This window comes from Triticum aestivum, chromosome 7D (assembly GCF_018294505.1).
Source record: "Triticum aestivum cultivar Chinese Spring chromosome 7D, IWGSC CS RefSeq v2.1, whole genome shotgun sequence".
NCBI lineage: Eukaryota > Viridiplantae > Streptophyta > Magnoliopsida > Poales > Poaceae > Triticum > Triticum aestivum.
The window spans coordinates 19690587-19713752 of NC_057814.1; the positions used below are offsets into that span (position 1 = coordinate 19690587).

The window sequence follows — 23166 nt, forward strand, 5'->3', positions numbered from 1 at the left end:
AAAAAAAATCAACAGCATTTTCAGGAACTAGTATTCTCCAAGCAGTTGTCATGAAACAACACTAAAAAAAGAGGCAAATGTACTTTTTGGCAGCTTAAAACTGGTAGTTTCATTTTGTGAGAAGGGCAAATGTTCGAAGCATGCAGCACACAAAGCTTGGGTCACACCCAACATAAAACACTACACTGATTGTCCTGAACTTCAGAAACACGAACAATCATGTGTAGGCGGCCGGCACGAGCCGCGGGGTGACGATGGCCTTGAGCGGGATGGCCTTGGGGAGCGCCAGCCCAAAGGTCTCAGCCATGTCCACCTTTTCCTCGCCGTCCGGCAGCCGCCACTCGAACGCGTGCACCAGCATTCCCAGGAAGTACTGCACAAACACCATTCCAGCCAGCTTCCCGGCGCATATCCTTCTGCCGGCGCCGAACGGGATCAGCTCGAAGTTGTTCCCCATCGGGTCGATCTTGGCCGCCGGCCCGGAGAGGAACCGCTCCGGCCGGAACTCCAGGGGGTCCTCCCACGCCGCCGGGTCGCGGCCGATTGCCCAGATGTTGATGAGGAGCCGCGTGTTGGCGGGGACGTGGTGGCCGTCTACCTCGCACTCCTCGAAGGAGAAGTGAGGCAGGCTGAGCGGCGTGGAGGGGTGGAGCCGCATGGCCTCTTTGCATATGGCCTGCAGGTAGGGGAGGTTGGCGATGTCGGATTCCTCGATGCGGCGGTCACGGCCGATGACACGGTCCATCTCCTCCTGGGCGCGCGCCATGATAGACGGGTTGTTGATCATCTCCGCCATTGCCCACTCCACGATGATCGACGACGTGTCCGTGCCGGCCGTGAACATGTCCTGCATGCATGCATATATACACGGGTTTAAAATTCCAAGTTCCACTATGTTTTTGCTGCATTTTTCTACAATCTGCGCGTGCATGCTTATATGTGTTCGAGAGTGGATTATCCATCATACCCAATGTATGCATCCACCTTCCTTTCAATTGTTCAGATTCGTGCCTCAAAATACATGCAAATTATTTTCTCCTTCTGTATTATGTATAACCACCTCCATATCGTGCCTCCTTTTCCATGCCTAGTGGGAGGTGACTATGTCATGTACTCCCTCCGTTCCTAAATGTAAGTCTTTGTAGAGATTCCACTAAATGAACTACATACGGAGCAAAATGAATGAATCTAAACTTAAAATGCATCTATATACATCCGTATGTGGTTTATAATGGAATCTCTACAAAGACTTACATTTAGGAACGGAGGGAGTAGCAGTTACGAAATGCTTGAGAACACTGTCCTACCCACTGCATGCCACCACTAGCCCACCACTCTCAGACTCACTCCATCTCTATCTCACAAATGTCTTCACTCTTCTTTTTAGAAAAACCATATAAATGGCTAAGAATGTTTTGAAGCAGTGGTTGTGTGCATCACAATGATTCAGAGTCTCGGAGTTATCCTTGGTTTCTGAAGAAAAAATATGTTTTCAAGCATAAGTTTGATTGATATTCTGTTTGAACAGTTGTGTTTATTCTAAAGGAGATATTTAAAAAAGATTAATATTGAATATATTATTGGAATGATTTTTCTTACAACAAAAATACAATTTGTCTTTTGACTATTTTTTTATTTAACGTTCTCAAGGTTCACTCTCTTCCGGGGTTTACCACAATGTTTCACTCTTTTTAAATGCACTTTGAACTTGCATCATGCAAATTAGTTTTAGAGTGTACCATAATATTTCCTTTTGTGTCAGTGTGTGCTACCAAACCAACTCAATGTGAATAGGCTAGTGAGGGTACAAATCATCAACTCAATGAATGGCTGATGCAAGCACAAGATATCCTGTGTATTGTACTCCTATGTGTTCTGGTATGAAGCACTAGAATAGCAAAGTGGTAATTACTTGCAAAAAATCCGGCAGGGAGTAGTATTTAAATGCACATGTAATCATCAACTTTGATAATCACTTGACCAGAGGGCACTAGTAACGCATCATATTAAACTATATCATATACTGCTACAACTTTTACAATGTGTTGTATATTAATGTTGTACTCCATCTAAAGGTACTCTTATTTAATGTGTATTGGGAGTCTAGATTAAGATGCAATAAAACTCTCTTTCCTCATTAAATAAGCTGCCACATCAGATTTTACCTAGATATCAAGTTTTTTATACTCCGTGAGTGCGCTTTGCTTGACAATCTGATCAGTTTGGTGTACTCAATTATACTATTACCCCTAATCCGATGAGAATGACTTGTGCCTATATCATTTCAAGGGGAACCAAATCAAAAGCAAATTAAAGATACGCTACACCAACCAAGTACTAGAGATATCGGTATCACCTTCACTCTTCCCTTCCCAACCCAAGTGACTAAAATCGGTTTTGTTTACAAGGGTGAGTGATCGCTATCAAGGGGAAGGGTGAGTGATTGCTATCGACCGATCAAGTGTGGACTTGAGACCGAGAGTGACAGATACATAACCGTGATTTGTTTTCCTTTTTATTAAAAAGGGATGTATCCCGGCCTCTGCGTTTGTCGATGCACATAGCACACGGTTATAAAAAGAGGAAACCTCCATTTAGAAAGAAAGAAAAACTTTTGAGACTTGCTATAGAGCCAGTTCTCAAATTTGCTCCATATTTCAAGCACTGCTTTTAGCTCTTGTCTAACTATATGGCACGTAGTGGTTTGGTTGCTTAAGTCATTTCTACGATAGCCTAATTCTTATATAATTGCCGTCGCATTCCACCACCAACAAAAGAAATGTGTGACGGCAATTTTCCCACACCAGCTAGCTAGGCTTAAAGTTCACATATGGATGCACACTTGTTGAAATGTCTTGATATAGCTGAAATTGTTGCATCATGCTAGTACGGATGGTCACACTCTGGACCATCAGCTGTGTATGCCTTGACTGGTTTTGAACGTACTACGATAGCTACTGCTAGCACTCATCATGGTAACGAAACCACTACCCCGACGGCAAATCGTGGTGGTGCATCATTTTTTGAGGGACTGTAGGAATCGTCTCCATCTCTTTCCAACCACTCCACTAGCTATGCTCCGACGCCACAATTATATTGCACCACCACCACAGCAGCCTCACTCGATTGCATGCATTGGGTGGGTGGTTCCCGTGTCGTGCACACGTATAGATGATGATGCGCATCGATCAAAAAAAAAGTACAAGTTGACGGAGAACCAAAATGTACTACAATGTTGAAACTTAAACTAATGGTCCTTCGATTAGACCATGCGGCCGGTGATTAATCAGAAATGGCAGAGGGAATGAAGTGTGGGAGCTTACGAAGATGAGGCCCTTGATGTTGACCTCGGTGATGGTCTCGCCGTCCTCGCCGCTGCTGGCGCGGAGCCTGTCCACGAAGTCCAGCCGGCCCTCCCGGGCGCGCTCCTCAGCCGTTGCCGCGTGCTCCGCCAGCAGCTTGGTGATGAGCCCGTCGAACTGGCGGTGCACCCGGCGCAGCCTGGCCTGCACCCCCTGCAGGTCCAGCCGCGACAGCGCCGGCACGAAGTCGCTGATGTTGAACAGCCCCGTGCCGGTCAGCAGCGACACGATCATCTCCTTGTAGCTGCTGGACTCGTCGCCCTGCCCGTCGAACACCCGCTTGCTCACCGTGATCTGCCCCACGATGTTGGCCAGCGCGCACACCAGCACCTCCGGCACCACCACGGCCCGCCCGGCCTCCGCGGCCTCCGCCATGCCGCACAGGGCGCGGCCGGCCTCGTCGCGGCGCACGCTCGCCCAGTCCGCGACCGCGCGCGCCCCGAGCAGGTGCACGCTCGACAGCTTCCGCATCAGCTTCCACTTGGGCCCGTAGTCGGCGAGCACCATGTTCTGGCGCCCGTACGTGATGTCCGCCGCGCTGGCCACCGCCGGCCGGTTCGCGAACCGCGCGTCCAGCGCCTTGAGGAACGTCCGCGCGGCCGACGGCGACGAGGCCACCACCACGCCGCAGGTGCCCATCCTCAGGTACATCACGGGGCCGTACTTGCGCGCCAGCGCCGCGAGGCCGGTGTGCGGGGCCGGGCCGACGAACGGCATGGCGCCGAGAATGGGGACGCCCGGAGGTCCCGGCGGGAGCCGGGAGCTGCGGTTCAGGGAGTGGCGTAGCGCTAGGTGGAGCAGGAGGCACAGGAGGGTGCAGGAGAGCACGAAGGGGTCGGTGCACAGAGCGGCGAGCTGCATGGCGGCGGCGGCGCGCGCGCTCCAGCCTTGCAAAGTGAGATGAAGTCGCGGGCTCCTCAATGGCAGCAGTCTTAGGCCGCACTAGCTATAGGTTATAGGTAGCAAGGTGATGAGCTCCATCGTCTAAAGCTTTTGGCATGGCGTTCTTGTTGTGGATGTGGTGAGTGGGGCGGGCAGTGTTGACTGTTGAGAATGATGATATGATATCACCACCTTGCATTGCATTGCATTGCATCGGTAGTGCGGTGTGCACTTTGAGCAAGGGGAGGGGAGTAGGTGAAGGAGAGTGATGGACAATCCTCCTCCTCCAGCAGTCCACATTGCAGGGAAGGACGGCAGATGATGCATCCATGGCGACGGTGTCATTGTCACGGTCCGGTACCTTGAGTACTTACTCCACTAGCTGATTGCGAAAGCTATGACACTAATCGCTGGCTGCTCCATCCTAGGCTGGACTGATTTACTTTTGTCATAAAACGATATACTTCCTTCGTCCCATAATATAAGGCCTCCTTTGGTTCATAGAGTAGGAAAATTATAGGAATAGAAAAGTCATAAAAAATGAAATGACATGCATCTCAAATCCTATAGGTAGGAATAGGAAAGGAGATGTCCTTTATTTCACATCATAAGATTTTTTCATTGAGTCTAGGCTAATGTTTATTTTCCTATGAAATATGGAGGATAGGAAGATTTCCTTCATAGGAATAGGATTCCATTCCTACAAACCAAAGAGCTCTATAGGAATTTTTTCTATAAAAATATTACCTTATGAAATTCCTACAAAATTCCTCCAAACCAAATGAGCCTAAGACCTTTTTCCAAGCTATGTTAGGTTGCAAAAACGCCTTACATTATGTGACGAAGGGTATATATTTTTAGGTTTGTTGAACTTATTGGATGTGTGCATCGTGCTATGCAGAGGCGGGACATTTTTTTAATGCGGTTGTATCACCTTGATATATTAATTGAATGAAAAAAAACGCTAGCTGCTCGGGTGCGCGCGACGAGACTTGGAGCAAGCACATGAGCCAGCCGGTGGCCGTTCACATGTCTCTGCATGCAGCCTCGTGCAACAGCCAGTTGAAATGTTATGTTCAGCAATCGATTCATTGCAAACTTTTTGTACTGAAGTCAATAACATTACGGCATGTCAGATTTTTAAACATGGCAAACCGAACTTTTTTATGACAAATTGTGTTGAACCAAGGATGGCAATTCTCTTTAGGAAGCATGACAAATCCTGGCAAAAAACTAAACATGTCCAGGATTTGCCATGCTTCCTAAAAAAATTGCTATCCTCGATACAACATAATTTTTCATAAAAAGTCTGATTTTCCATGCTAAAAAATCAGACATTGGATTTGTAGCAAAATCCTAATATTAACTCCATGGGTACGGGTGCTGCAATGCACAGCAGTGTGCAAGTGAGCGATAAAACTACTGACGTGTGGCTGCTTTTTCCCTCTACTCTTGTTCTGAATGAAATTGTCCAGTTTTCAGACATAACGAACGAAAATGTAGCCCAACTAAAGTTAATAGACTAGATGTCGGACTTTAGGTAAATTTGAGGGATAAAAAATGTAGTTTTCTATGCTGAAATTCATTTAACATGTTGAACATGGTGACACGTGGCAACGGCCGGATGCATCACTTGCAGCACTCGCATGCTCTCATTCTCATGGCCCAAGTAAAGTGCTAAGACGAGGGGCCGGGGGGGGGGGGGGGGGGGGGGGGACACCCCTCGTTAGTTGCTCTGGAAGATAGCAAGGACATCTAGATATTTTATTTGATAATGCAGACCCTGTGTGCAAATGAGTGTAAATGGTTGGTAGGGTACTAAACAAAGTAGAATGATATGGCAAGTTAATGTCATAAATAATGTATGTAACAAAAAGTTTTCCAAGATGCCGGGCATTGTTGGGGAACGTAGCAATAATTCATAATTTTCCTACGTGTCACCAAGACCAATCTAGGAGATGCTAGCAACGAGAGAGAGGGAGTGCATCTTCATACCCTTGAAGATCGCTAAGCGGAAGCGTTACAAGAACGCGGTTGATGGAGTCGTACTCGCAGCGATTCAAATCGCGGAAGATCCGATCTAGCGCCGAACGGACGGCGCCTCCGCGTTCAACACACGTACAGCCCGGGGACGTCTCCTCCTTCTTGATCCAGCAAGGGGAGAGGAGAAGTTGAGGAAGAATTCCAGCAGCACGACGGCATGGTGGCAATGGAGCTCGTGATTCTCCGGCAGAGCTTCGCTAAGCACTACGGAGGAGAAGGAGGAGTTGGAGGAGGAGAGGGTTGCGCCTTGGGAAAGGTATGGCTGCCCTCCCACCCCTCCACTATATATAGGGGCAAGGGAGAGGGGGGCCGGCCCCCTCAGATCCCATCTGGTGGGAGGGGCGGCGGCCAGGGAGGGTGTCTTGCCCCCCAAGTCAAGGGGGGCGCCCCCTCCAGGGTTTCCCCCAACCCTAGGCGCATGGGCCCTAGGGGGAGGTTGGTGCCCGGCCCACTTAGGGGCTGGTTCCCTTCCACCTACAGCCCATAAGGCCCTCCGGGGCAGGTGGACCCTCCCGGTGGACCCCCGGAACCCCTTCGGTGGCCCCGGTACAATATCGGCATACCCCCGAACACTTCCGGTGACCGTATGATGACTTCCCATATATAAATCTTTACCTCCGGACCATTCCGGAACTCCTCGTGACGTCCGGGATCCTATCCGGGACTCCGAACAACCTTCGGTAACCGCATACTATTTCCCATAACAACTCTAGCGTCACCGAACCTTAAGTGTGTAGACCCTACGGGTTCGGGAACCATGCAGACATGACCGAGACACCTCTCCGACCAATAACCAATAGCGGGATCTGGATACCCATATTGGCTCCCACATGTTCCACGATGATCTCATCGGATGAACCACGATGTCGGGGATTCAATCAATCCCGTATACAATTCCCTTTGTCAATCGGTATGTTACTTGCCCGAGATTCGATCACCGGTATCCCAATACCTCGTTCAATCTCGTTACCGGCAAGTCACTTTACTCGTTCCGTAACGTATGATCCCGTGGCTAACTCCTTAGTCACATTGAGCTCATTATGATGATGCATTACCGAGTGGGCCCAGAGATACCTCTCCGTCATACGGAGTGACAAATCCCAGTCTCGATTCGTGCCAACCCAACAGACACTTTCGGAGATACCTGTAGTGCACCTTTATAGCCACCCAGTTACGTTGTGACGTTTGGTACACCCAAAGCATTCCTACGGTATCCGGGAGTTGCACAATCTCATGGTCTAAGAAAACGATACTTGACATTAGAAAAGCTCTTAGCAAACGAACTACACGATCTTGTGCTATGCTTAGGATTGGGTCTTGTCCATCACATCATTCTCCTAATGATGTGATCCCGTTATCAATGACATCCAATGTCCATGGTCAGGAAACCCATAACCATCTATTGATCAACGAGCTAGTCAACTAGAGGCTTACTAGGGACATGTTGTGGTCTATGTATTCACACATGTATTACGGTTTCCAGTTCAATACAATTATAGCATGAACAATAGACAATTATCATGAACAAGGAAATACAATAATAACCATTTTATTATTGCCTCTAGGGCATATTTCCAACAGTCTCCCACTTGCACTAGAGTCAATAATCTAGTTCACATCACTATGTGATTGTAATGAATCCAACACCCATGGGGTTTGTTCATATCTCGCTTGTGAGAGAGGTTATTAGTCAACGGGTCTGCAACATTCAGATCCGTGTGTGCTTTACAAATCTCTATGTCATCTTGTAGATGCAGCTACCACGCGCTACTTGGAGCTATTCCAAATAACTGCTCTACTATACGAATCCGGTTTACTACTCAGAGTCATCCGGATTAGTGTCAAAGTTTGCATCGACGTAACCCTTTACGACGAACTCTTTTACCACCTCCATAATCGAGAAAATTCCTTAGTCCACTAGTTACTCAGGATAAGTTCGACCGCTGCCATGTGATCCATTCCTGGATCACTATTGTACCCCTTGACTAACTCATGGCAAGGCACACTTCAGGTGCGGTACACAGCATAGCATACTATAGAGCCTACGTCTAAAGCATAGGGGACGACCTTCGTCCTTTCTCTCTCTTCTGCCGTGGTCAGGTCTTGAGTCTTACTCAATACTCACACCTTGTAACACAGCCAAGAACTCCTTCTTTGCTGATCTATTTTGAACTCCTTCAAAATCTTGTCACGGTATGTATTCATTTGAAAGTACTATTAAGCGTTTTTGATCTATCCTTATAGATCTTGATGCTCGATGTTCAAGTAGCTTAATCCAGGTTTTCCGTTGAAAAACACTTTTCAAATAACCCTGTATGCTTTCCAGAAATTCTACATCATTTCTGATCAACAATATGTCAACAACATATACTCATCAGAAATTCTATAGAGCTCCCACTCACTTCTTTGGAAATACAAGTTTCTCATAAACTTTGTATAAACCCAAAATCTTTGATTATCTCATCAAAGCGTACATTCCAACTCCGAGATGCTTACTCCAATCCTTAGAAGGATTGCTGGAGCTTTGCATACTTGTTAGCATCTTTCAGGATTGACAAAACCTTCTGGTTGTATCACATACAACCTTTCCTCAAGAAAATCGTCGAGGAAACAATGTTTTGACATCCTATCTGCAAGATTTCATAAATAGTGCAGTAACTGCTAATATAGTTCCAACAGACTCTTAGCATCGCTACGAGTGAGAAAATCTCATCGTAGTCAACTCCTTGAACTTGTCGTACAACATCTTAACGACAAGTCAAGCTTTCTTAATGGTGATACTTACCATCATTGTCTGTCTTCCCTTTTAAAATCCATGTGTACCCAACAGCCTTACGACCATCAAGTAGTTCTTTCAAAGTCTATACTTTGTTTTCATACATGGATCCTCTCGGTTTTATGGCCTCAAGCCATTCGTCGGAATCCGGGCCCACCATCGCTTCTCCATAGCTCGTAGGTTCATTGTTGTCTAGCAACATGACTTCCAAGACAGGATTACGTACCACTCTGAAGTAGAACGCATCCTTGTCGACCTACGAGGTTTGGTAGTGACTTGATCCGAAGTTTCATGATCACTATCATAAGCTTCCACTTCAATTGGTGTAGGTGCCACAGGAACAACTTCCTGTGCCCTGCTACACACTAGTTGAAGTGACGGTTCAATAACCTCATCAAGTCTCCACCATCCTCCACTCAATTCTTTCGAGAGAAACTTTTCCTCGAGAAAGGACCCGTTTCTAGAAACAATCACTTTTGCTTCCAGATCTGAAATAGGAGGTATACCCAACTGTTTTGGGTATTCTATGAAGATGCATTTATCCGCTTTGGGTTCGAGCTTATCAGCCTGAAACTTTTTCACATAAGCGTCGCAGCCCCAAACTTTTAAGAAACGACAGCTTAGGTTTCTCTAAACCATAGTTCATACGGTGTCGTCTCAACGGAATTGCGTGGTGCCCTATTTAAAGTGAATGCGGTTGTCTCTAATGCCTAACCCATAAACGATAGTGGTAATTCGATAAGAGACATCATGGTATGCACCATATCCAATAGGGTGCAGTTATGATGTTCGGACACACCATCACACTATGGTGTTCCAGGCGGTATTAGTTGTGAAACAATTTCCACAATGTCTTAATTGTGTGCCAAACTCGTAACTCAGATATCTCTATGATCATATCATAGACATTTTATCCTCTTGTCACGACGATCTTCAACTTCACTCTGAAATTACTTGAACCTTTCAATAATTCAGACTTGTGTTTCATCAAGTAAATATTCTTAGCATCTACTCAAATCATCTGTGAAATAAGAACATAACGATATCCACTGCGTGCCTCAGCACTCATTGGATTGCACACATCAAATGTATTACTTCCAACAAGTTGCTCTCTTGTTCCATCTCACTGAAAACGAGGCCTTTCAGTCATCTTGCCCATGTGGTATGATTCGCATGTCTCAAGTGATTCAAAATCAAGCGAGTCCAAACGATCCATCTGTATGGAGTTTCTTCATGCATATCTACCAATAGACATGGTTCGCATGTCTCAATCTTTTCAAAAACGAGTGAGTCCAAAGATCCATCAACATGGAGCTTCTTCATGCGTTTTATCCCAATATGACTCAAATAGCAGTGCCACGAGTATGTGGTACTATCATTACTATCTTATATCTTTTGGCATGAACATGTGTATCACTACGATCGAGATTCAATAAACCATTTATTTTAGGTGCAAGACCATTGAAGGTATTATTCAAATAAAAGAGTAACCATTATTCTCCTTAAATGAATAACCGTATTGCGATAAACATAATCCAATCATGTCTATGCTCAACGCAAAAACCAAATAACAATTATTTAGGTTTAACACCAATCTCGATGGTAGAGGGAGCATGCGATGCTTGATCACATCAACCTTGGAAACACTTCCAACACATATCGTCATCTCACCTTTAGCTAGTCTCCGTTTATTCCGTAGCCTTTTATTTCGAGTTACCAACACTTAGCAACCGAACCGGTATCTAATACCCTGGTGCTACTAGGGGTACTAGTAAAGTACACATTAATATAATGTATATCCAATATACTTCTGTCGACCTTGCCTGCCTTCTCATCTACCAAGTATCTAGGGTAGTTCTGCTTCAGTGACCGTTCCCCTCATTACAGAAGCACTTAGTCTCGGGTTTGGGTTCAACCTTGGGTTTCTTCACTAGAGCAGCAACTGATTTGCCGTTTCATGAAGTATCCCTTCTTTCCCTTGCCCTTCTTGAAACTAGTGGTTTTACTAACCATCAACAATTGATGCTCCTACTTGATTTCTACTTTCGTGGTGTCAAACATCGCGAATAGCTCAAGGATCATCATATCTATCCCTGATTTGTTATAGTTCATCACGAAGCTCTAGTAGCTTGGTGGCAGTGACTTTGGAGAACCATCACTATCTCATCTGGAAGATTAACTCCCACTCGATTCAAGCGATTGTAGTACTCAGACAATCTGAGCACATGCTCAACGGTTGAGCTTTTCTCCCTTAGTTTGCAGGCTTAAGAAACTTGTCAGAGGTCTCATACCTCTTGACGTGGGCACGAGCCTAAAATCCCAATTTCAGCTCTTGGAACATCTCATATGTTCCGCGATGTTTCAAAATGTCTTCGGTGCCTCAATTCTAAACCGTTCAACATTACGCACTGAACTATCACGTAGTCATCAAAACGTGTATGTCAGATGTTCGCAACATCCACAAACGACGCTCGAGGTTCAGCACACCGAGCGGTGCATTAAGGACATAAGCCTTCTGTGCAGCAATGAGGACAATCCTCAGTTTACGGACCCAGTCCGCATAATTGCTACTATCAACTTTCAACTCAATTTTCTCTAGGAACATATCTTAGTAGAACTAAAGCGTAAGCTATGACATAATTTGCAAAGACCTTTTGACTATGTTCATGATAATTAAGTTCATCTAATGAACTCCCACTCAGATAGACATCCCTGTAGTCATCTAAGTGATACATGATCCGAGTCAACTAGGCCGTGTCCGATCATCACGTGAGACGGATTAGTCATCATCGGTGAACATCTTCATGTTGATCGTATCTTCTATACGACTCATGTTCGACCTTTCGGTCTCTTGTGTTCCGAGGCCATGTCTATACATGCTAGGCTCGTCAAGTCAACCTAAGTATTTCGCATGTGTAAATCTGGCTTACACCCGTTGTATGCGAACGTTAGAATCTATCACACCCGATCATCACGTGGTGCTTCGAAACAACGAACCTTCGCAACGGTGCACAGTTAGGGGGAACACATCTCTTGAAAATTTAGTGAGGGATCATCTTATTTATGCTACCGTCGTTCTAAGCAAATAAGATGTAAACATGACAAACATCACATGCAAATCATAAAGTGACATGATATGGCCAATATCATCTTGCGCCTTTGATCTCCATCTTCGAGGCGCGGCATGATCACCTTCGTCACCGGCATAACACCATGATCTCCATCATCATGATCTCCATCATTGTGTCTTCATGAAGTTGTCTCGCCAACTATTACTTCTACTACTATGGCTAACGGTTAGCAATAAAGTAAAGTAATTACATGGCGTTTTTCATTGACACGCAGGTCATAATAAATTAAGACAACTCCTATGGCTCCTGCCGGTTGTCATACTCATCGACATGCAAGTCATGATTCCTATTACAAGAACATGATCAATCTCATACATCACATATATATAATTCATCACATCCTTTTGGCCATATCACATCACATAGCATACCTTGCAAAAACAAGTTAGACGTCCTCTAATTGTTGTTGCATGTTTTACGTGGCTGCTATGGGTTTCTAGCAAGAACGTTTCTTACCTACGCAAAAGCCACAACGGTGATATGCCAATTGCTATTTACCCTTCATAAGGACCCTTTTCATCGAATCTGATCCGACTAAAGTGGGAGAGACAGACACCCGCTAGCCACCTTATGCATCAAGTGCATGTCAGTCGGTGGAACCTGTCTCACGTAAGAGTGCGTGTAAGGTCGGTCCGGGCCGCTTCATCCCACAATGTCGCCGAATCAAGATAAGACTAGTAACGGTAAGCAAATTGAACAAATCATCGCCCACAACTACTTTCTGTTCTACTCGTGCATAGAATCTACGCATAAACCTAGCTCATGATGCCACTGTTGGGGAACGTAGCAATAATTCAAAATTTTCCGACGTGTCACCAAGACCAATCTAGGAGATGCTAGCAACGAGAGAGAGGGGGTGCATCTTCATACCCTTGAAGATCACTAAGCGGAAGCGTTACAAGAACGCGGTTGATGGAGTCGTACTCGCAGCGATTCAAATCACGGAAGATCCGATCTAGCGCCGAACGGACGGCGCCTCCGCGTTCAACACACGTACAGCCCGGGGACGTCTCCTCCTTCTTGATCCAGCAAGGGGAGAGGAGAAGTTGAGGAAGAACTCCAGCAGCACGACGGCATGGTGGCAATGGAGCTCGTGGTTCTCCGGCAGAGCTTCGCTAAGCACTACGGAGGAGAAGGAGGAGTTGGAGGAGGAGAGGGCTGCGCCTTGGGAAAGGTATGGCTGCCCTCCCACCCCTCCACTATATATAGGGGCAAGGGAGAGGGGGCCGGCCCCCTCAGATCCCATCTGGTGGGAGGGGCGGCGGCCAGGGAGGGTGTCTTGCCCCCCAAGTCAAGGGGGGCGCCCCCTCCAGGGTTTCCCCCAACCCTAGGCGCATGGGCCCTAGGGGGAGGTTGGTGCCCAGCCCACTTAGGGGCTGGTTCCCTTCCACCTACAGCCCATAAGGCCCTCCGGGGCAGGTGGACCCTCCCGGTGGACCCCCGGAACCCCTTCGGCGGCCCCGGTACAATACCGGCATACCCCCGAACACTTCCGGTGACCGTATGATGACTTCCCATATATAAATCTTTACCTCCGGACCATTCCGGAACTCCTCGTGACGTCCAGGATCCTATCCGGGACTCCGAACAACCTTCGGTAACCGCATACTATTTCCCATAACAACTCTAGCGTCACCGAACCTTAAGTGTGTAGACCCTACGGGTTCGGGAACCATGCAGACATGACCGAGACACCTCTCCGACCAATAACCAATAGCGGGATCTGGATACCCATATTGGCTCCCACATGTTCCACGATGATCTCATCGGATGAACCACGATGTCGGGGATTCAATCAATCCCGTATACAATTCCCTTTGTCAATCGGTATGTTACTTGCCCGAGATTCGATCACCGGTATCCCAATACCTCGTTCAATCTCGTTACCGGCAAGTCACTTTACTCGTTCCGTAACGCATGATCCCGTGGCTAACTCCTTAGTCACATTGAGCTCATTATGATGATGCATTACCGAGTGGGCCCAGAGATACCTCTCCGTCATACGGAGTGACAAATCCCAGTCTCGATTCGTGCCAACCCAACAGACACTTTCGGAGATACCTGTACTGCACCTTTATAGCCACCCAGTTACGTTGTGACGTTTGGTACACCCAAAGCATTCCTACGGTATCCGGGAGTTGCACAATCTCATGGTCTAAGGAAACGATACTTGACATTAGAAAACCTCTTAGCAAACGAACTACACGATCTTGTCCTATGCTTAGGATTGGGTCTTGTCCATCACATCATTCTCCTAATGATGTGATCCCGTTATCAATGACATCCAATGTCCATGGTCAGGAAACCCATAACCATCTATTGATCAACGAGCTAGTCAACTAGAGGCTTACTAGGAACATGTTGTGGTCTATGTATTCACACATGTATTACGGTTTCCAGTCAATACAATTATAGCATGAACAATAGACAATTATCATGAACAAGGAAATACAATAATAACCATTTTATTATTGCCTCTAGGGCATATTTCCAACAGGCATTGCTATAGTGCAAATGCTAGGTCCCGCTTACTGTGAGACTGTAGCAAGCTTCGCCTCAACGATCAGCGACATGGGCAGTTTTGGCAAGCTTCCAAGGGCCCGTTCCATCCTAGTTTGGAAAGGTTCTATGTGTTTTTCTTTCTTTTTTCCATTCTTTGATTTTATTTATGGGTTTTTATTGTATTTTTATTTTTTGTTTTTATTGTTTTTTAAAACACACATTTGTTTGTTTAATACATGTTGAACATTTATAGTATATAGGTTGGACATTTTTAGATACACTTTGAACATTGTCCAAATACATATTATGTATACAAAATGCAGAGTGAACATTAAACACACATTGGAATTTTTATAAGTTTTCCTTATTCTTTTTATAAAATGTCACAAAACTTATTGTTAAATATGTAAATATTTTTAAAATTTCATGAACATTTTTTAATGGTATGAACTATTTTTACAAACTATTTGACTTTTTTACATTATTGCTATAAAGTGACTTGAAAATTTTAAACATGTGATTTTTTTTAAATATTACCAACTTTTTATTATTTTAAAATGTAAAATGATAAAATTTTCATTATTTTAAATAATATAAAAAGAAAATCTTTAAAACACTTGATAAAATGAAAAAAAGTTTCTGGCGTGACATAAGTTAACATGCCAACAATACTAATTAACTATGGCGTCCATAACAATCCGACGTCACCACTATCTTTCAATACGTGAGTACAACTGGGCCAACAGATTTGTGGCGTGTTAATAAAATTAACGTCAACACTAACCATATACCGCTGAAGTATCAAATATGCCAACACCACCACTATTTGAAAAAAGTAGTGCTGGCGTTGGTTCACAATGGCGCGCCACCAGCGAAAATTATCACTAGCCATTTTTCAACTAGTGCAAATGAAAGCAATCTCGAGAATAAGGCATTGACTACATATTCCACTTGTCTGAACCAAATGTACGAGAGATACACAATACTAATTGTTTACTATAGTTCATGATTTGCCTTCCAGCCAATACAGATATAAAGTCACTCTGATGCTCATAAATGTACTACTCACCGACACAAAATCAGTGCAAGATGGTAGATCTTTCACTGTGTACATCTTTCTGCCATGATATTTTTCTGAACTAATTCATACCGGAGATAGCAAAAAAGCAGAAAAACTATTGGTCAAACAAGAGGAAAATAACTACTCCCTCTGTAAACTAATACAAGTAGTGATCTAAAAGGTCTTATATTAGTTTACAGAGGTAGTACTACCGAAGGCCTAGGGCAGACACAACTGTCAAAAAAATTAAACTTGGAGTGGAGAAGAAAATGGAGGGCTTGGAGATAAATGTTTGGAAGCTGGATGGCATGGCAGGACACAATAGCGTTGCGAACTGTGGCAGGGTGGCTGCAAACATGAACAGTAAAACAGGTGCCATGGAGCTTGAGCTCCACCACAACTTTTCCATGATTTTTTAGCTAACAGCTAGAAAAACTTGAGCATCTGTCACGAGTATCAAATTGGATCCAGAAATCTCCAACGACATGTCATCAATTATTCCCACATAAAGCAGGAAGGTAATAATTAATCAAAGCAACCACTGCTAGTCCTCTCTTTTTGAAGAAAAAACATAAGGCCACAAATGATGATGTTATAAATATGTCATCAATTACGACTACAATTTGAATGTCACTTCAATTGATATACAAATCAACGTTTAGTTATAAGAGCATATTATATGTTGTAGTTTCATCCTGAAAGGAACACCTACAACATGAAAAATAAATCATGCTACGGTGTCTACCTGTGAAATGTTGATCCAAATTTTGACTATTCATGTCAAATGAATTCAATCAAATCTTATCAATATGCACTTGGTTTTATCTTCTAATGTTGTTTGTTTCCATGCTTAATAGATATGGTTTATTTTGTATCTAGATTATTTTATCTTCTAGTGTACTCCCTCAGTTCCAAAATACTTATCGTAGTTTTAGTTCGAATTAGAACTAAAATCAGGATGATTATTTTGGAACGGAGGAAGTAGCATGTTTCTATGCTTAGTTTCTTACAGACAACATCTATCTCCATGAACCATATGTCCATAATGTGATCTGCCACATTTTTTGCTTAGGACCCAGTCTACTTCCTATCTGAGCATTCAGTTTGTCTTCATCTAATGTTGATTGGTTTACATGTACTATTGTTTAACCTAAATTGATATCGGGAGGTGAATACACCAAGTTCTACTTGGGCACCCTCATGGCTTCTCTGGCTGACGCAAACGGCATATCCTTGTCGCCGACGGATCCCACATTTTGTTGAATTTTGGCATTTCGGTTGTGACTCGTGGCCAAGGCCTTGTCCTTGTGATGGAGCAGTCAAGCAAATTGTGATCTTCAAAGGTCATGTTGCGATGCACTTGGCACCTCGGATTTTCATAAAAACAATGGAGTTTTTTGGTTGCTGCCGTGAATTGGTAGTTGTAGCACCTCAATCATATAATAGATTGAGTCAGAATGGCTCTTTTGCCATGGTGTACTAGCAACATTCCTCTTAAAATTTCTCATACTTAGATATGCCATGTGTGCTACAAAATGTCTACAACTACACCACTCGCAGTAGAATTAAATGATCACAAAAGTTGGCATGCGATATTTGGTGAAGCAATGATTATACATGTCCTGCCACACACATAGCTGGTCACTAGCCAGCCTCCTATAAATAAATAGCTTATTCACCATGTTGTGAGATCACATAGTTAGTAGGGGAACTAGAGAATGGCAAAGCGTGGTAGGAGAGCAACAACGACGAGCAAGGAAAATAGCATGGACGGTGAAGTAGCACAGTCCAACGGGGAATGGGATGTGTTAGAAATTCAAGTCGGGGGCACGTACATGGGCATATTCCACAAAAAATGGTGAAGCTAGGAAGAGCCGAGCACATGGTGGCTCTTCTTAGTTTCCGGGAAGAGATACAGATGCTCATTGTTGTCAAGCCGGTGCCATTCAATCCGGGATACAATGATGATGTAGATTTCATCAGTCAACTAGGACAAGAGTGAATTCAGTAACGTCTGAGGCTTCTATGTTATTGTGCCCATGTAATCCTGAATGGTTTCCTATGATTCACATAAGGACCAAACCTTCATCCATGACAGAACTGTAATATAAGCAGAAAAGTCGCAAAGTGTGGCAGAGTGCCACGCAGTGTCATGGAGTATGGTTCAACCAACCAGATGGATTACTAGCTTAATGTGAAAACCCAAAATAATATGCTTGATCTTCTCACCTCCCAGTTCATAGAACACTGACATACATAACTTAGGTCTTTTATGCGGGAAAACTTGCGATCTATTTATTTTCAATCATGGCAGAACATCGAACACCAGAAATAATAACAATTAGTCCTAGATCCGTAGACCATCTAGCGACGACTACTAATACTAAAGCAAGCTGAAGCTGTGCTACCGCCCCTTCCTCGCGGGAGTTAGGCAAAATTTGTTCTAGTAGACAGTTAGAAAGTCCTCGTGCTAAGGCCCCATAGGACTAGTGTATCAGAACAACAACCGACGTCGATGAAGAGATGTGTACATAGAAAGGATCCAACCTAAGAATACACGAAGGTAGATGAACAAAGACTGGACCGCCGGGACGGGTGCTACGCAGCGAGAACCTTGTTCCATCTTTAGGCAACCGTCGTTGTCTCGCCTTCCTAAACAGGACACAAATCCTAACAAAAAACTCAAGAAAACATCTAAAACGGAGCCCTTCCACTGACAAGGGCCAAGATCCACCACGCCTCCACCATGGCTCTAAGGCCACCAGAGATGAGGCGGACCGGCGATGTCGCCGGCGGGAAGCAGAGGAACCCTAGACTTTTTGAAGAGGAGGTGGCAGCTGCATGAGGCCAACCCAAGACTTCTGTTCCGTTAACCTGATGTTACCCATCATTATACCTTTGTTGGCCCATAACATACTCTTTTGCGATATACATTACTAGAGTTCCTTGATCCTTGTTGCATTATTCCATTATCGGGTTGCAAGTTTTTCTTTATAGAAAAAAGTTCTTTTGATATATATCTAGTCAACTTGAGCTTTTATTTTCTTTTAAATTACAATAAAAATATATTTTTTAAACAATGTCTTGAGAAGTTGCACAAAATATAAAATTAAATAAATAGAATACCATTGAGGATGGATACCCTGGTCAATTTTTTTTGAACTAGTCGGGTTTTTTTGAGAATCTCAAAACTTTATTACTCCAAGTTCACAATGCTTGGAATACAAATAGGATCATGGGGTTGGCGGTGGTTACTCCTATTTACTGCTCGTGTGCAACAAATAAACGAGCTTTCACGGATGGTCCCTCTTGGTGGGCTGGCAAACTGTTCCAGTTCGACATTTTTCCTTTTTCGTTTCTTCCACTGTTTCGGTTTCACTTTTTTCATTCTTCATTTTTTTTATTCCCTTTTTCTTTCAAAAATAAATAATTTTTTAAAATCTTCATTTCTTTTCTTTTAGTTTTTTATAGGATATGCTTTATGTTCTCAAAAAATGTTCATCGCGTATCATGAAAATATTCATCATACATTATAAAAATGTTCCGTATGTATTTCAAAAAAATATCATGTATTATAAAAATATTTAGCACATATTAAAAAAAATGATGAATATGTATTCTCAAAATATTCATCATTTATTATAAAAATGTTAATCCTATAACATAAAAATATTAAATATGTATATTGATATGTTCATCATGTATTATAAAAAAGTTCGATATAGTAAGGTCTATTATTAAAAAAATCATCTATTATTGTGAAAAGGTCTATTTAGTAAGGTCTAATATTAAAAGGTCTATTTAGCTTAACATGGCATTTAAAAAAATGTCATGTTTAGCCAATAAAAATGCCATGCAACATACAACACATTTTGCTGGCATTTTTTTTAATTTTGTCAATAAGAAAACGCCATGGTTTATTTTATTGCTTTTAAGAAAATGTGTTTTCCTATTTTTGTGACATGCAAATTCATAACTTTTATTATTATTATTATTGTTGTTGTTGTTACTATTGTTGTTGTCATTCAGCATGGCATTTTTAGAGTATTTTTTTTCCAAATCGTGCCATTAGGGGTGGGCGTTCGGTATAGACTGAAATTTTGGTTTCTAACGATCGGTTTTCTTCTAAATTCGGTTAGGAAAACTAGAAACCGAAATTGGTAGCTAAAAAGAGGTAACCGAAAATTCAGTTAACCAAAAATTCGTACAGTTTTCGGTTTTATATCGAAGCACCACGCTTTAACTATTTGCACTTGGAATGAAGCTGCGGCCCCTCTTATATAGACAAAAAATCTGCCTCAACTCCTCAGTTGGGCGAGGTGGGACTAAACGAGTAGCACGCGCGGGCACACCCTTCACAAACATTCCAACGTGAGTTGGGCCTGCCATGCTTGCATGCACTTTGGTCATTTAAGACCCACGTTACGTGAGAGGGAGTGAATGTGCACGATGCGCTTTGGTGGGCGTACGTGGGCGCGTGACTCCCAGAGACCTTTGGTTATTTAACGCCGAGTCTCGTTTTCTGGTTTTTATTCGGTTAACCGAGATGAAAACCAAACCAACCAAATTTTGTTCAGTTAGTTGACTAGAAAACCGAATTTTTCAGTGCCAGCTGTAAAAACCAAAAATTTGGTTTATTTGGTTTCGGCATCGGTTCGGTTTTCGGTTCGGCGGTTTTTATGCCCACCCCTACTTGCCATGTGCAATTTTTATTAAAGAGACCTTGTCAACATTAGTAATTAGATCATGGCAAGTTTCAAATTTAGGTAGCATGGCATCTATATTCTTTAGAGCATGGCAATATTTATTAATTAGACTATGGTAATATTTTAGCTACCATGGCATTTTTAGTTGAAGTACACCATGGCATGTTCAATTTAGGTAGCATGACATTTAATTTCTTTAGAGCATGGAACTTTTAGGGTATTTTTTCCTAATCTTGCCACGTGCAACTTCTTCTATTGGGACCTTGGCAACTTTAGTAATTCGACCATGGCACTTTCGTTAAGTAGACCATGGCAGTTTCAATTTTAGGCATTTATATGCTTTAGAGCATGGCAATATTATTAATTAAGAACATGGTAATTTTTTCGCCACCGTGTCATTTTTGGTTCAGGTATACCATGGAATATTCAATTTAGGTAGCACGGCATTTTATTTCTTTAGAACATCACATATTTTTAGTAAATAAACCATGACATATTTATTAAGCAGACCATATGGCAGTATCAGTTTTAGGTAGCATGGCATTTATATTCTTTAGAGCATGGAAATATTATTAATTGGACTACGGTAATGGTTTAGCTACCATGGCATTTTTAGTTTAAGTATACCATCACATATTCAATTTAGGTAGCATGGCATTTTATGTCTTTCGGACGTCAAAACAATTAGTAATTAGACCATGACAATTTCAATTTTAGGTAGCACGGCATTTATATTCTTTAGAGCATCACAATATTATTAATTAGAATATGGTAATTTTGTAGCTACCATAGCATTTTTAGTTTAAGTATACATTGCATATCCAATTTAGGTAGCATGGCATTTTATTTCTCTAGAATATCCCATTTTTTTAGTACTTAGACCATGGCATTTTTAGTAGGCAGAGCATGGAACTTTTATTTTTTGTAGCATGGCATTTTTTTGTTCTTCCGAACATGTCCATTTCATTTATTTAGATAATGTCCATTTTTTGTGTTTAAACTATTTTTTTATTTTTATGATATGTAATGATTTTGGACTTGTGTTAGTTTACCATGTCAAATTGCATTGTGTATTGGTCTATCGCATTATCCATGGCTAATCAATGCTTTTTCCAAGGATTTTAACTCGTATGAATTAAACTATGCACAAATCTGTTGATATCATTTTCTAACAAACTTAATATGCATTTTTTGTCATATACAGTTTGGTCCCATTGGTGATTGGGCAATGAAAAATGCCTATGGTCAAAAGAATGAACCAGAATCATTTGCTGGGAGGGGCTAACCCCCAATGGACGGCACACATATATTGGCGTCCTTTCCATAACTCTAGTTATGATGGTCTTCCCTCAGAAAAATTGCATGCTGAGACAAGTGAACAGACACCGCCTCATGTATATATGCTTGTCCGAGTTGGACGGTGGATGAACCGTACATTCTGTCGGGCGCGAATGGTCAGACTGGACTGGCTCTAGACCCAAGAATGTCACAACTTTTCCCAATGAGCAATACTGAACCATGACAAGGGGACGCTGCTTCAGTTTCATAACTGCAGGTGCAGGCTCACATGTCAGTGACCCAACTGTAGGCCCAGTTGTGAGTGACCTAACTGCACCTGCAGTTACGTAAGGCCCACATGTCAGTGACCGAACTGCACCTGCAGTTAAGTCACTGAAGCTCAGTCCATGACAAGGACACCGTCGCCATGGATGCATCATTGATCTGCCGTAGTCCTTCCCTGCAATGTGGACTGCTCGAGGATTCTCCGTCACTCTCCTTCACCTACTCCCCTGGATCAAGGTGCACACGGCACTACCAATGCAGTGCAAGGCAAGGTGATGATAGCATTCTCCTCAGCAGTCAACATGTACTGCCCGCCCCACACCAAAACCACAACGCGTCGTCGATCGTCTACCATAACAATAACGCCATGCCAAAAGCTTTACCCGATGGAGCTTATCACCTTGCTTTCCTATAGCTAGTGCGGCCTAAGACTGCTTCCATTGAGGAGTCCGCGACTGTTGCGATCGATGAAGCCTAGCAATTTAACTTGTCGTGGTATGAACGGATGAGTCGACAAAGGGTGAATCATCAACGAGCCAAGACCGGAGAAGCACGAAGACAAAGAATCAAGATTAGGGAGAGAATTTTAGATAATCTTGTCTAAGTTTTGCGTTGTAGCAGTACATGTCCTGGGTGTAGAGTCCTAGTAGTAGTTAGCTTCGGCTGAGTTAGTAGTAGTCAAATTAGTAGTCTGTGTATTGCTAGGATGTGGTAACCGTGTTAGCTGTCTACGTATAGGAAAAGGACTTTGTCTAATCGGTTGGTAGTTGCATATATATAGGACAACGTTAATGCCTACATATATGGTGGGAGCTAAACCTGCCCATACGCTTTATAACAGACAGACTATGCCATGTCACCGCTTGCATGCATATGAAAATCTTTTTGGACTTTCTGTTTTTAAAATGTTTTATCTCTTAAATGAAAAATCCGATTGAAGATCCGTTTTCATCATTAAATCTCTCGCGACGAGATCTTCGAAACTAGATCTCATATCAATATATTTCGACAAATTTTTTTGTTAAAAGTTGCCATGTCTATTGCACATGAATTGCCATGATGTTTACACTGAAATTCCATGATATGTTTCAGCTATTTTCCTCTATGTCTAAAAGTAAATTTTGACATATTATAAAATGGA

The 23166-nt window shown here is 43.1% G+C and overlaps 1 protein-coding gene across 1 annotated transcript; it reads right to left on the reverse strand.

The window, feature by feature from the left end:
- On the reverse strand, nt 1–4454 carry LOC123168051 (flavonoid 3',5'-hydroxylase). The gene is made up of 2 exons (XM_044585913.1): nt 3324–4454; nt 1–847 (listed from the first exon to the last, which is right to left on the reverse strand). The coding sequence occupies exons 1-2, from the start codon at nt 4221–4223 to the stop codon at nt 218–220; spliced, it is 1530 nt and encodes a 509-aa protein (XP_044441848.1). The 5' UTR covers nt 4224–4454; the 3' UTR covers nt 1–217.
- Between the last annotated feature and the right edge of the window lie 18712 nt (nt 4455–23166).

Excerpts from the sequence above, each read along its gene's own strand:
- LOC123168051 (XM_044585913.1), bottom strand. The coding sequence starts at position 4,223 with ATGCAGCTCGCCGCTCTGTGCACCGACCCCTTCGTGCTCTCCTGCACC. Across the intron at positions 848-3,323 it reads ACATCAAGGGCCTCATCTTC|GACATGTTCACGGCCGGCAC; the intron begins GTAAGCTCCCAC and ends GCATGCATGCAG.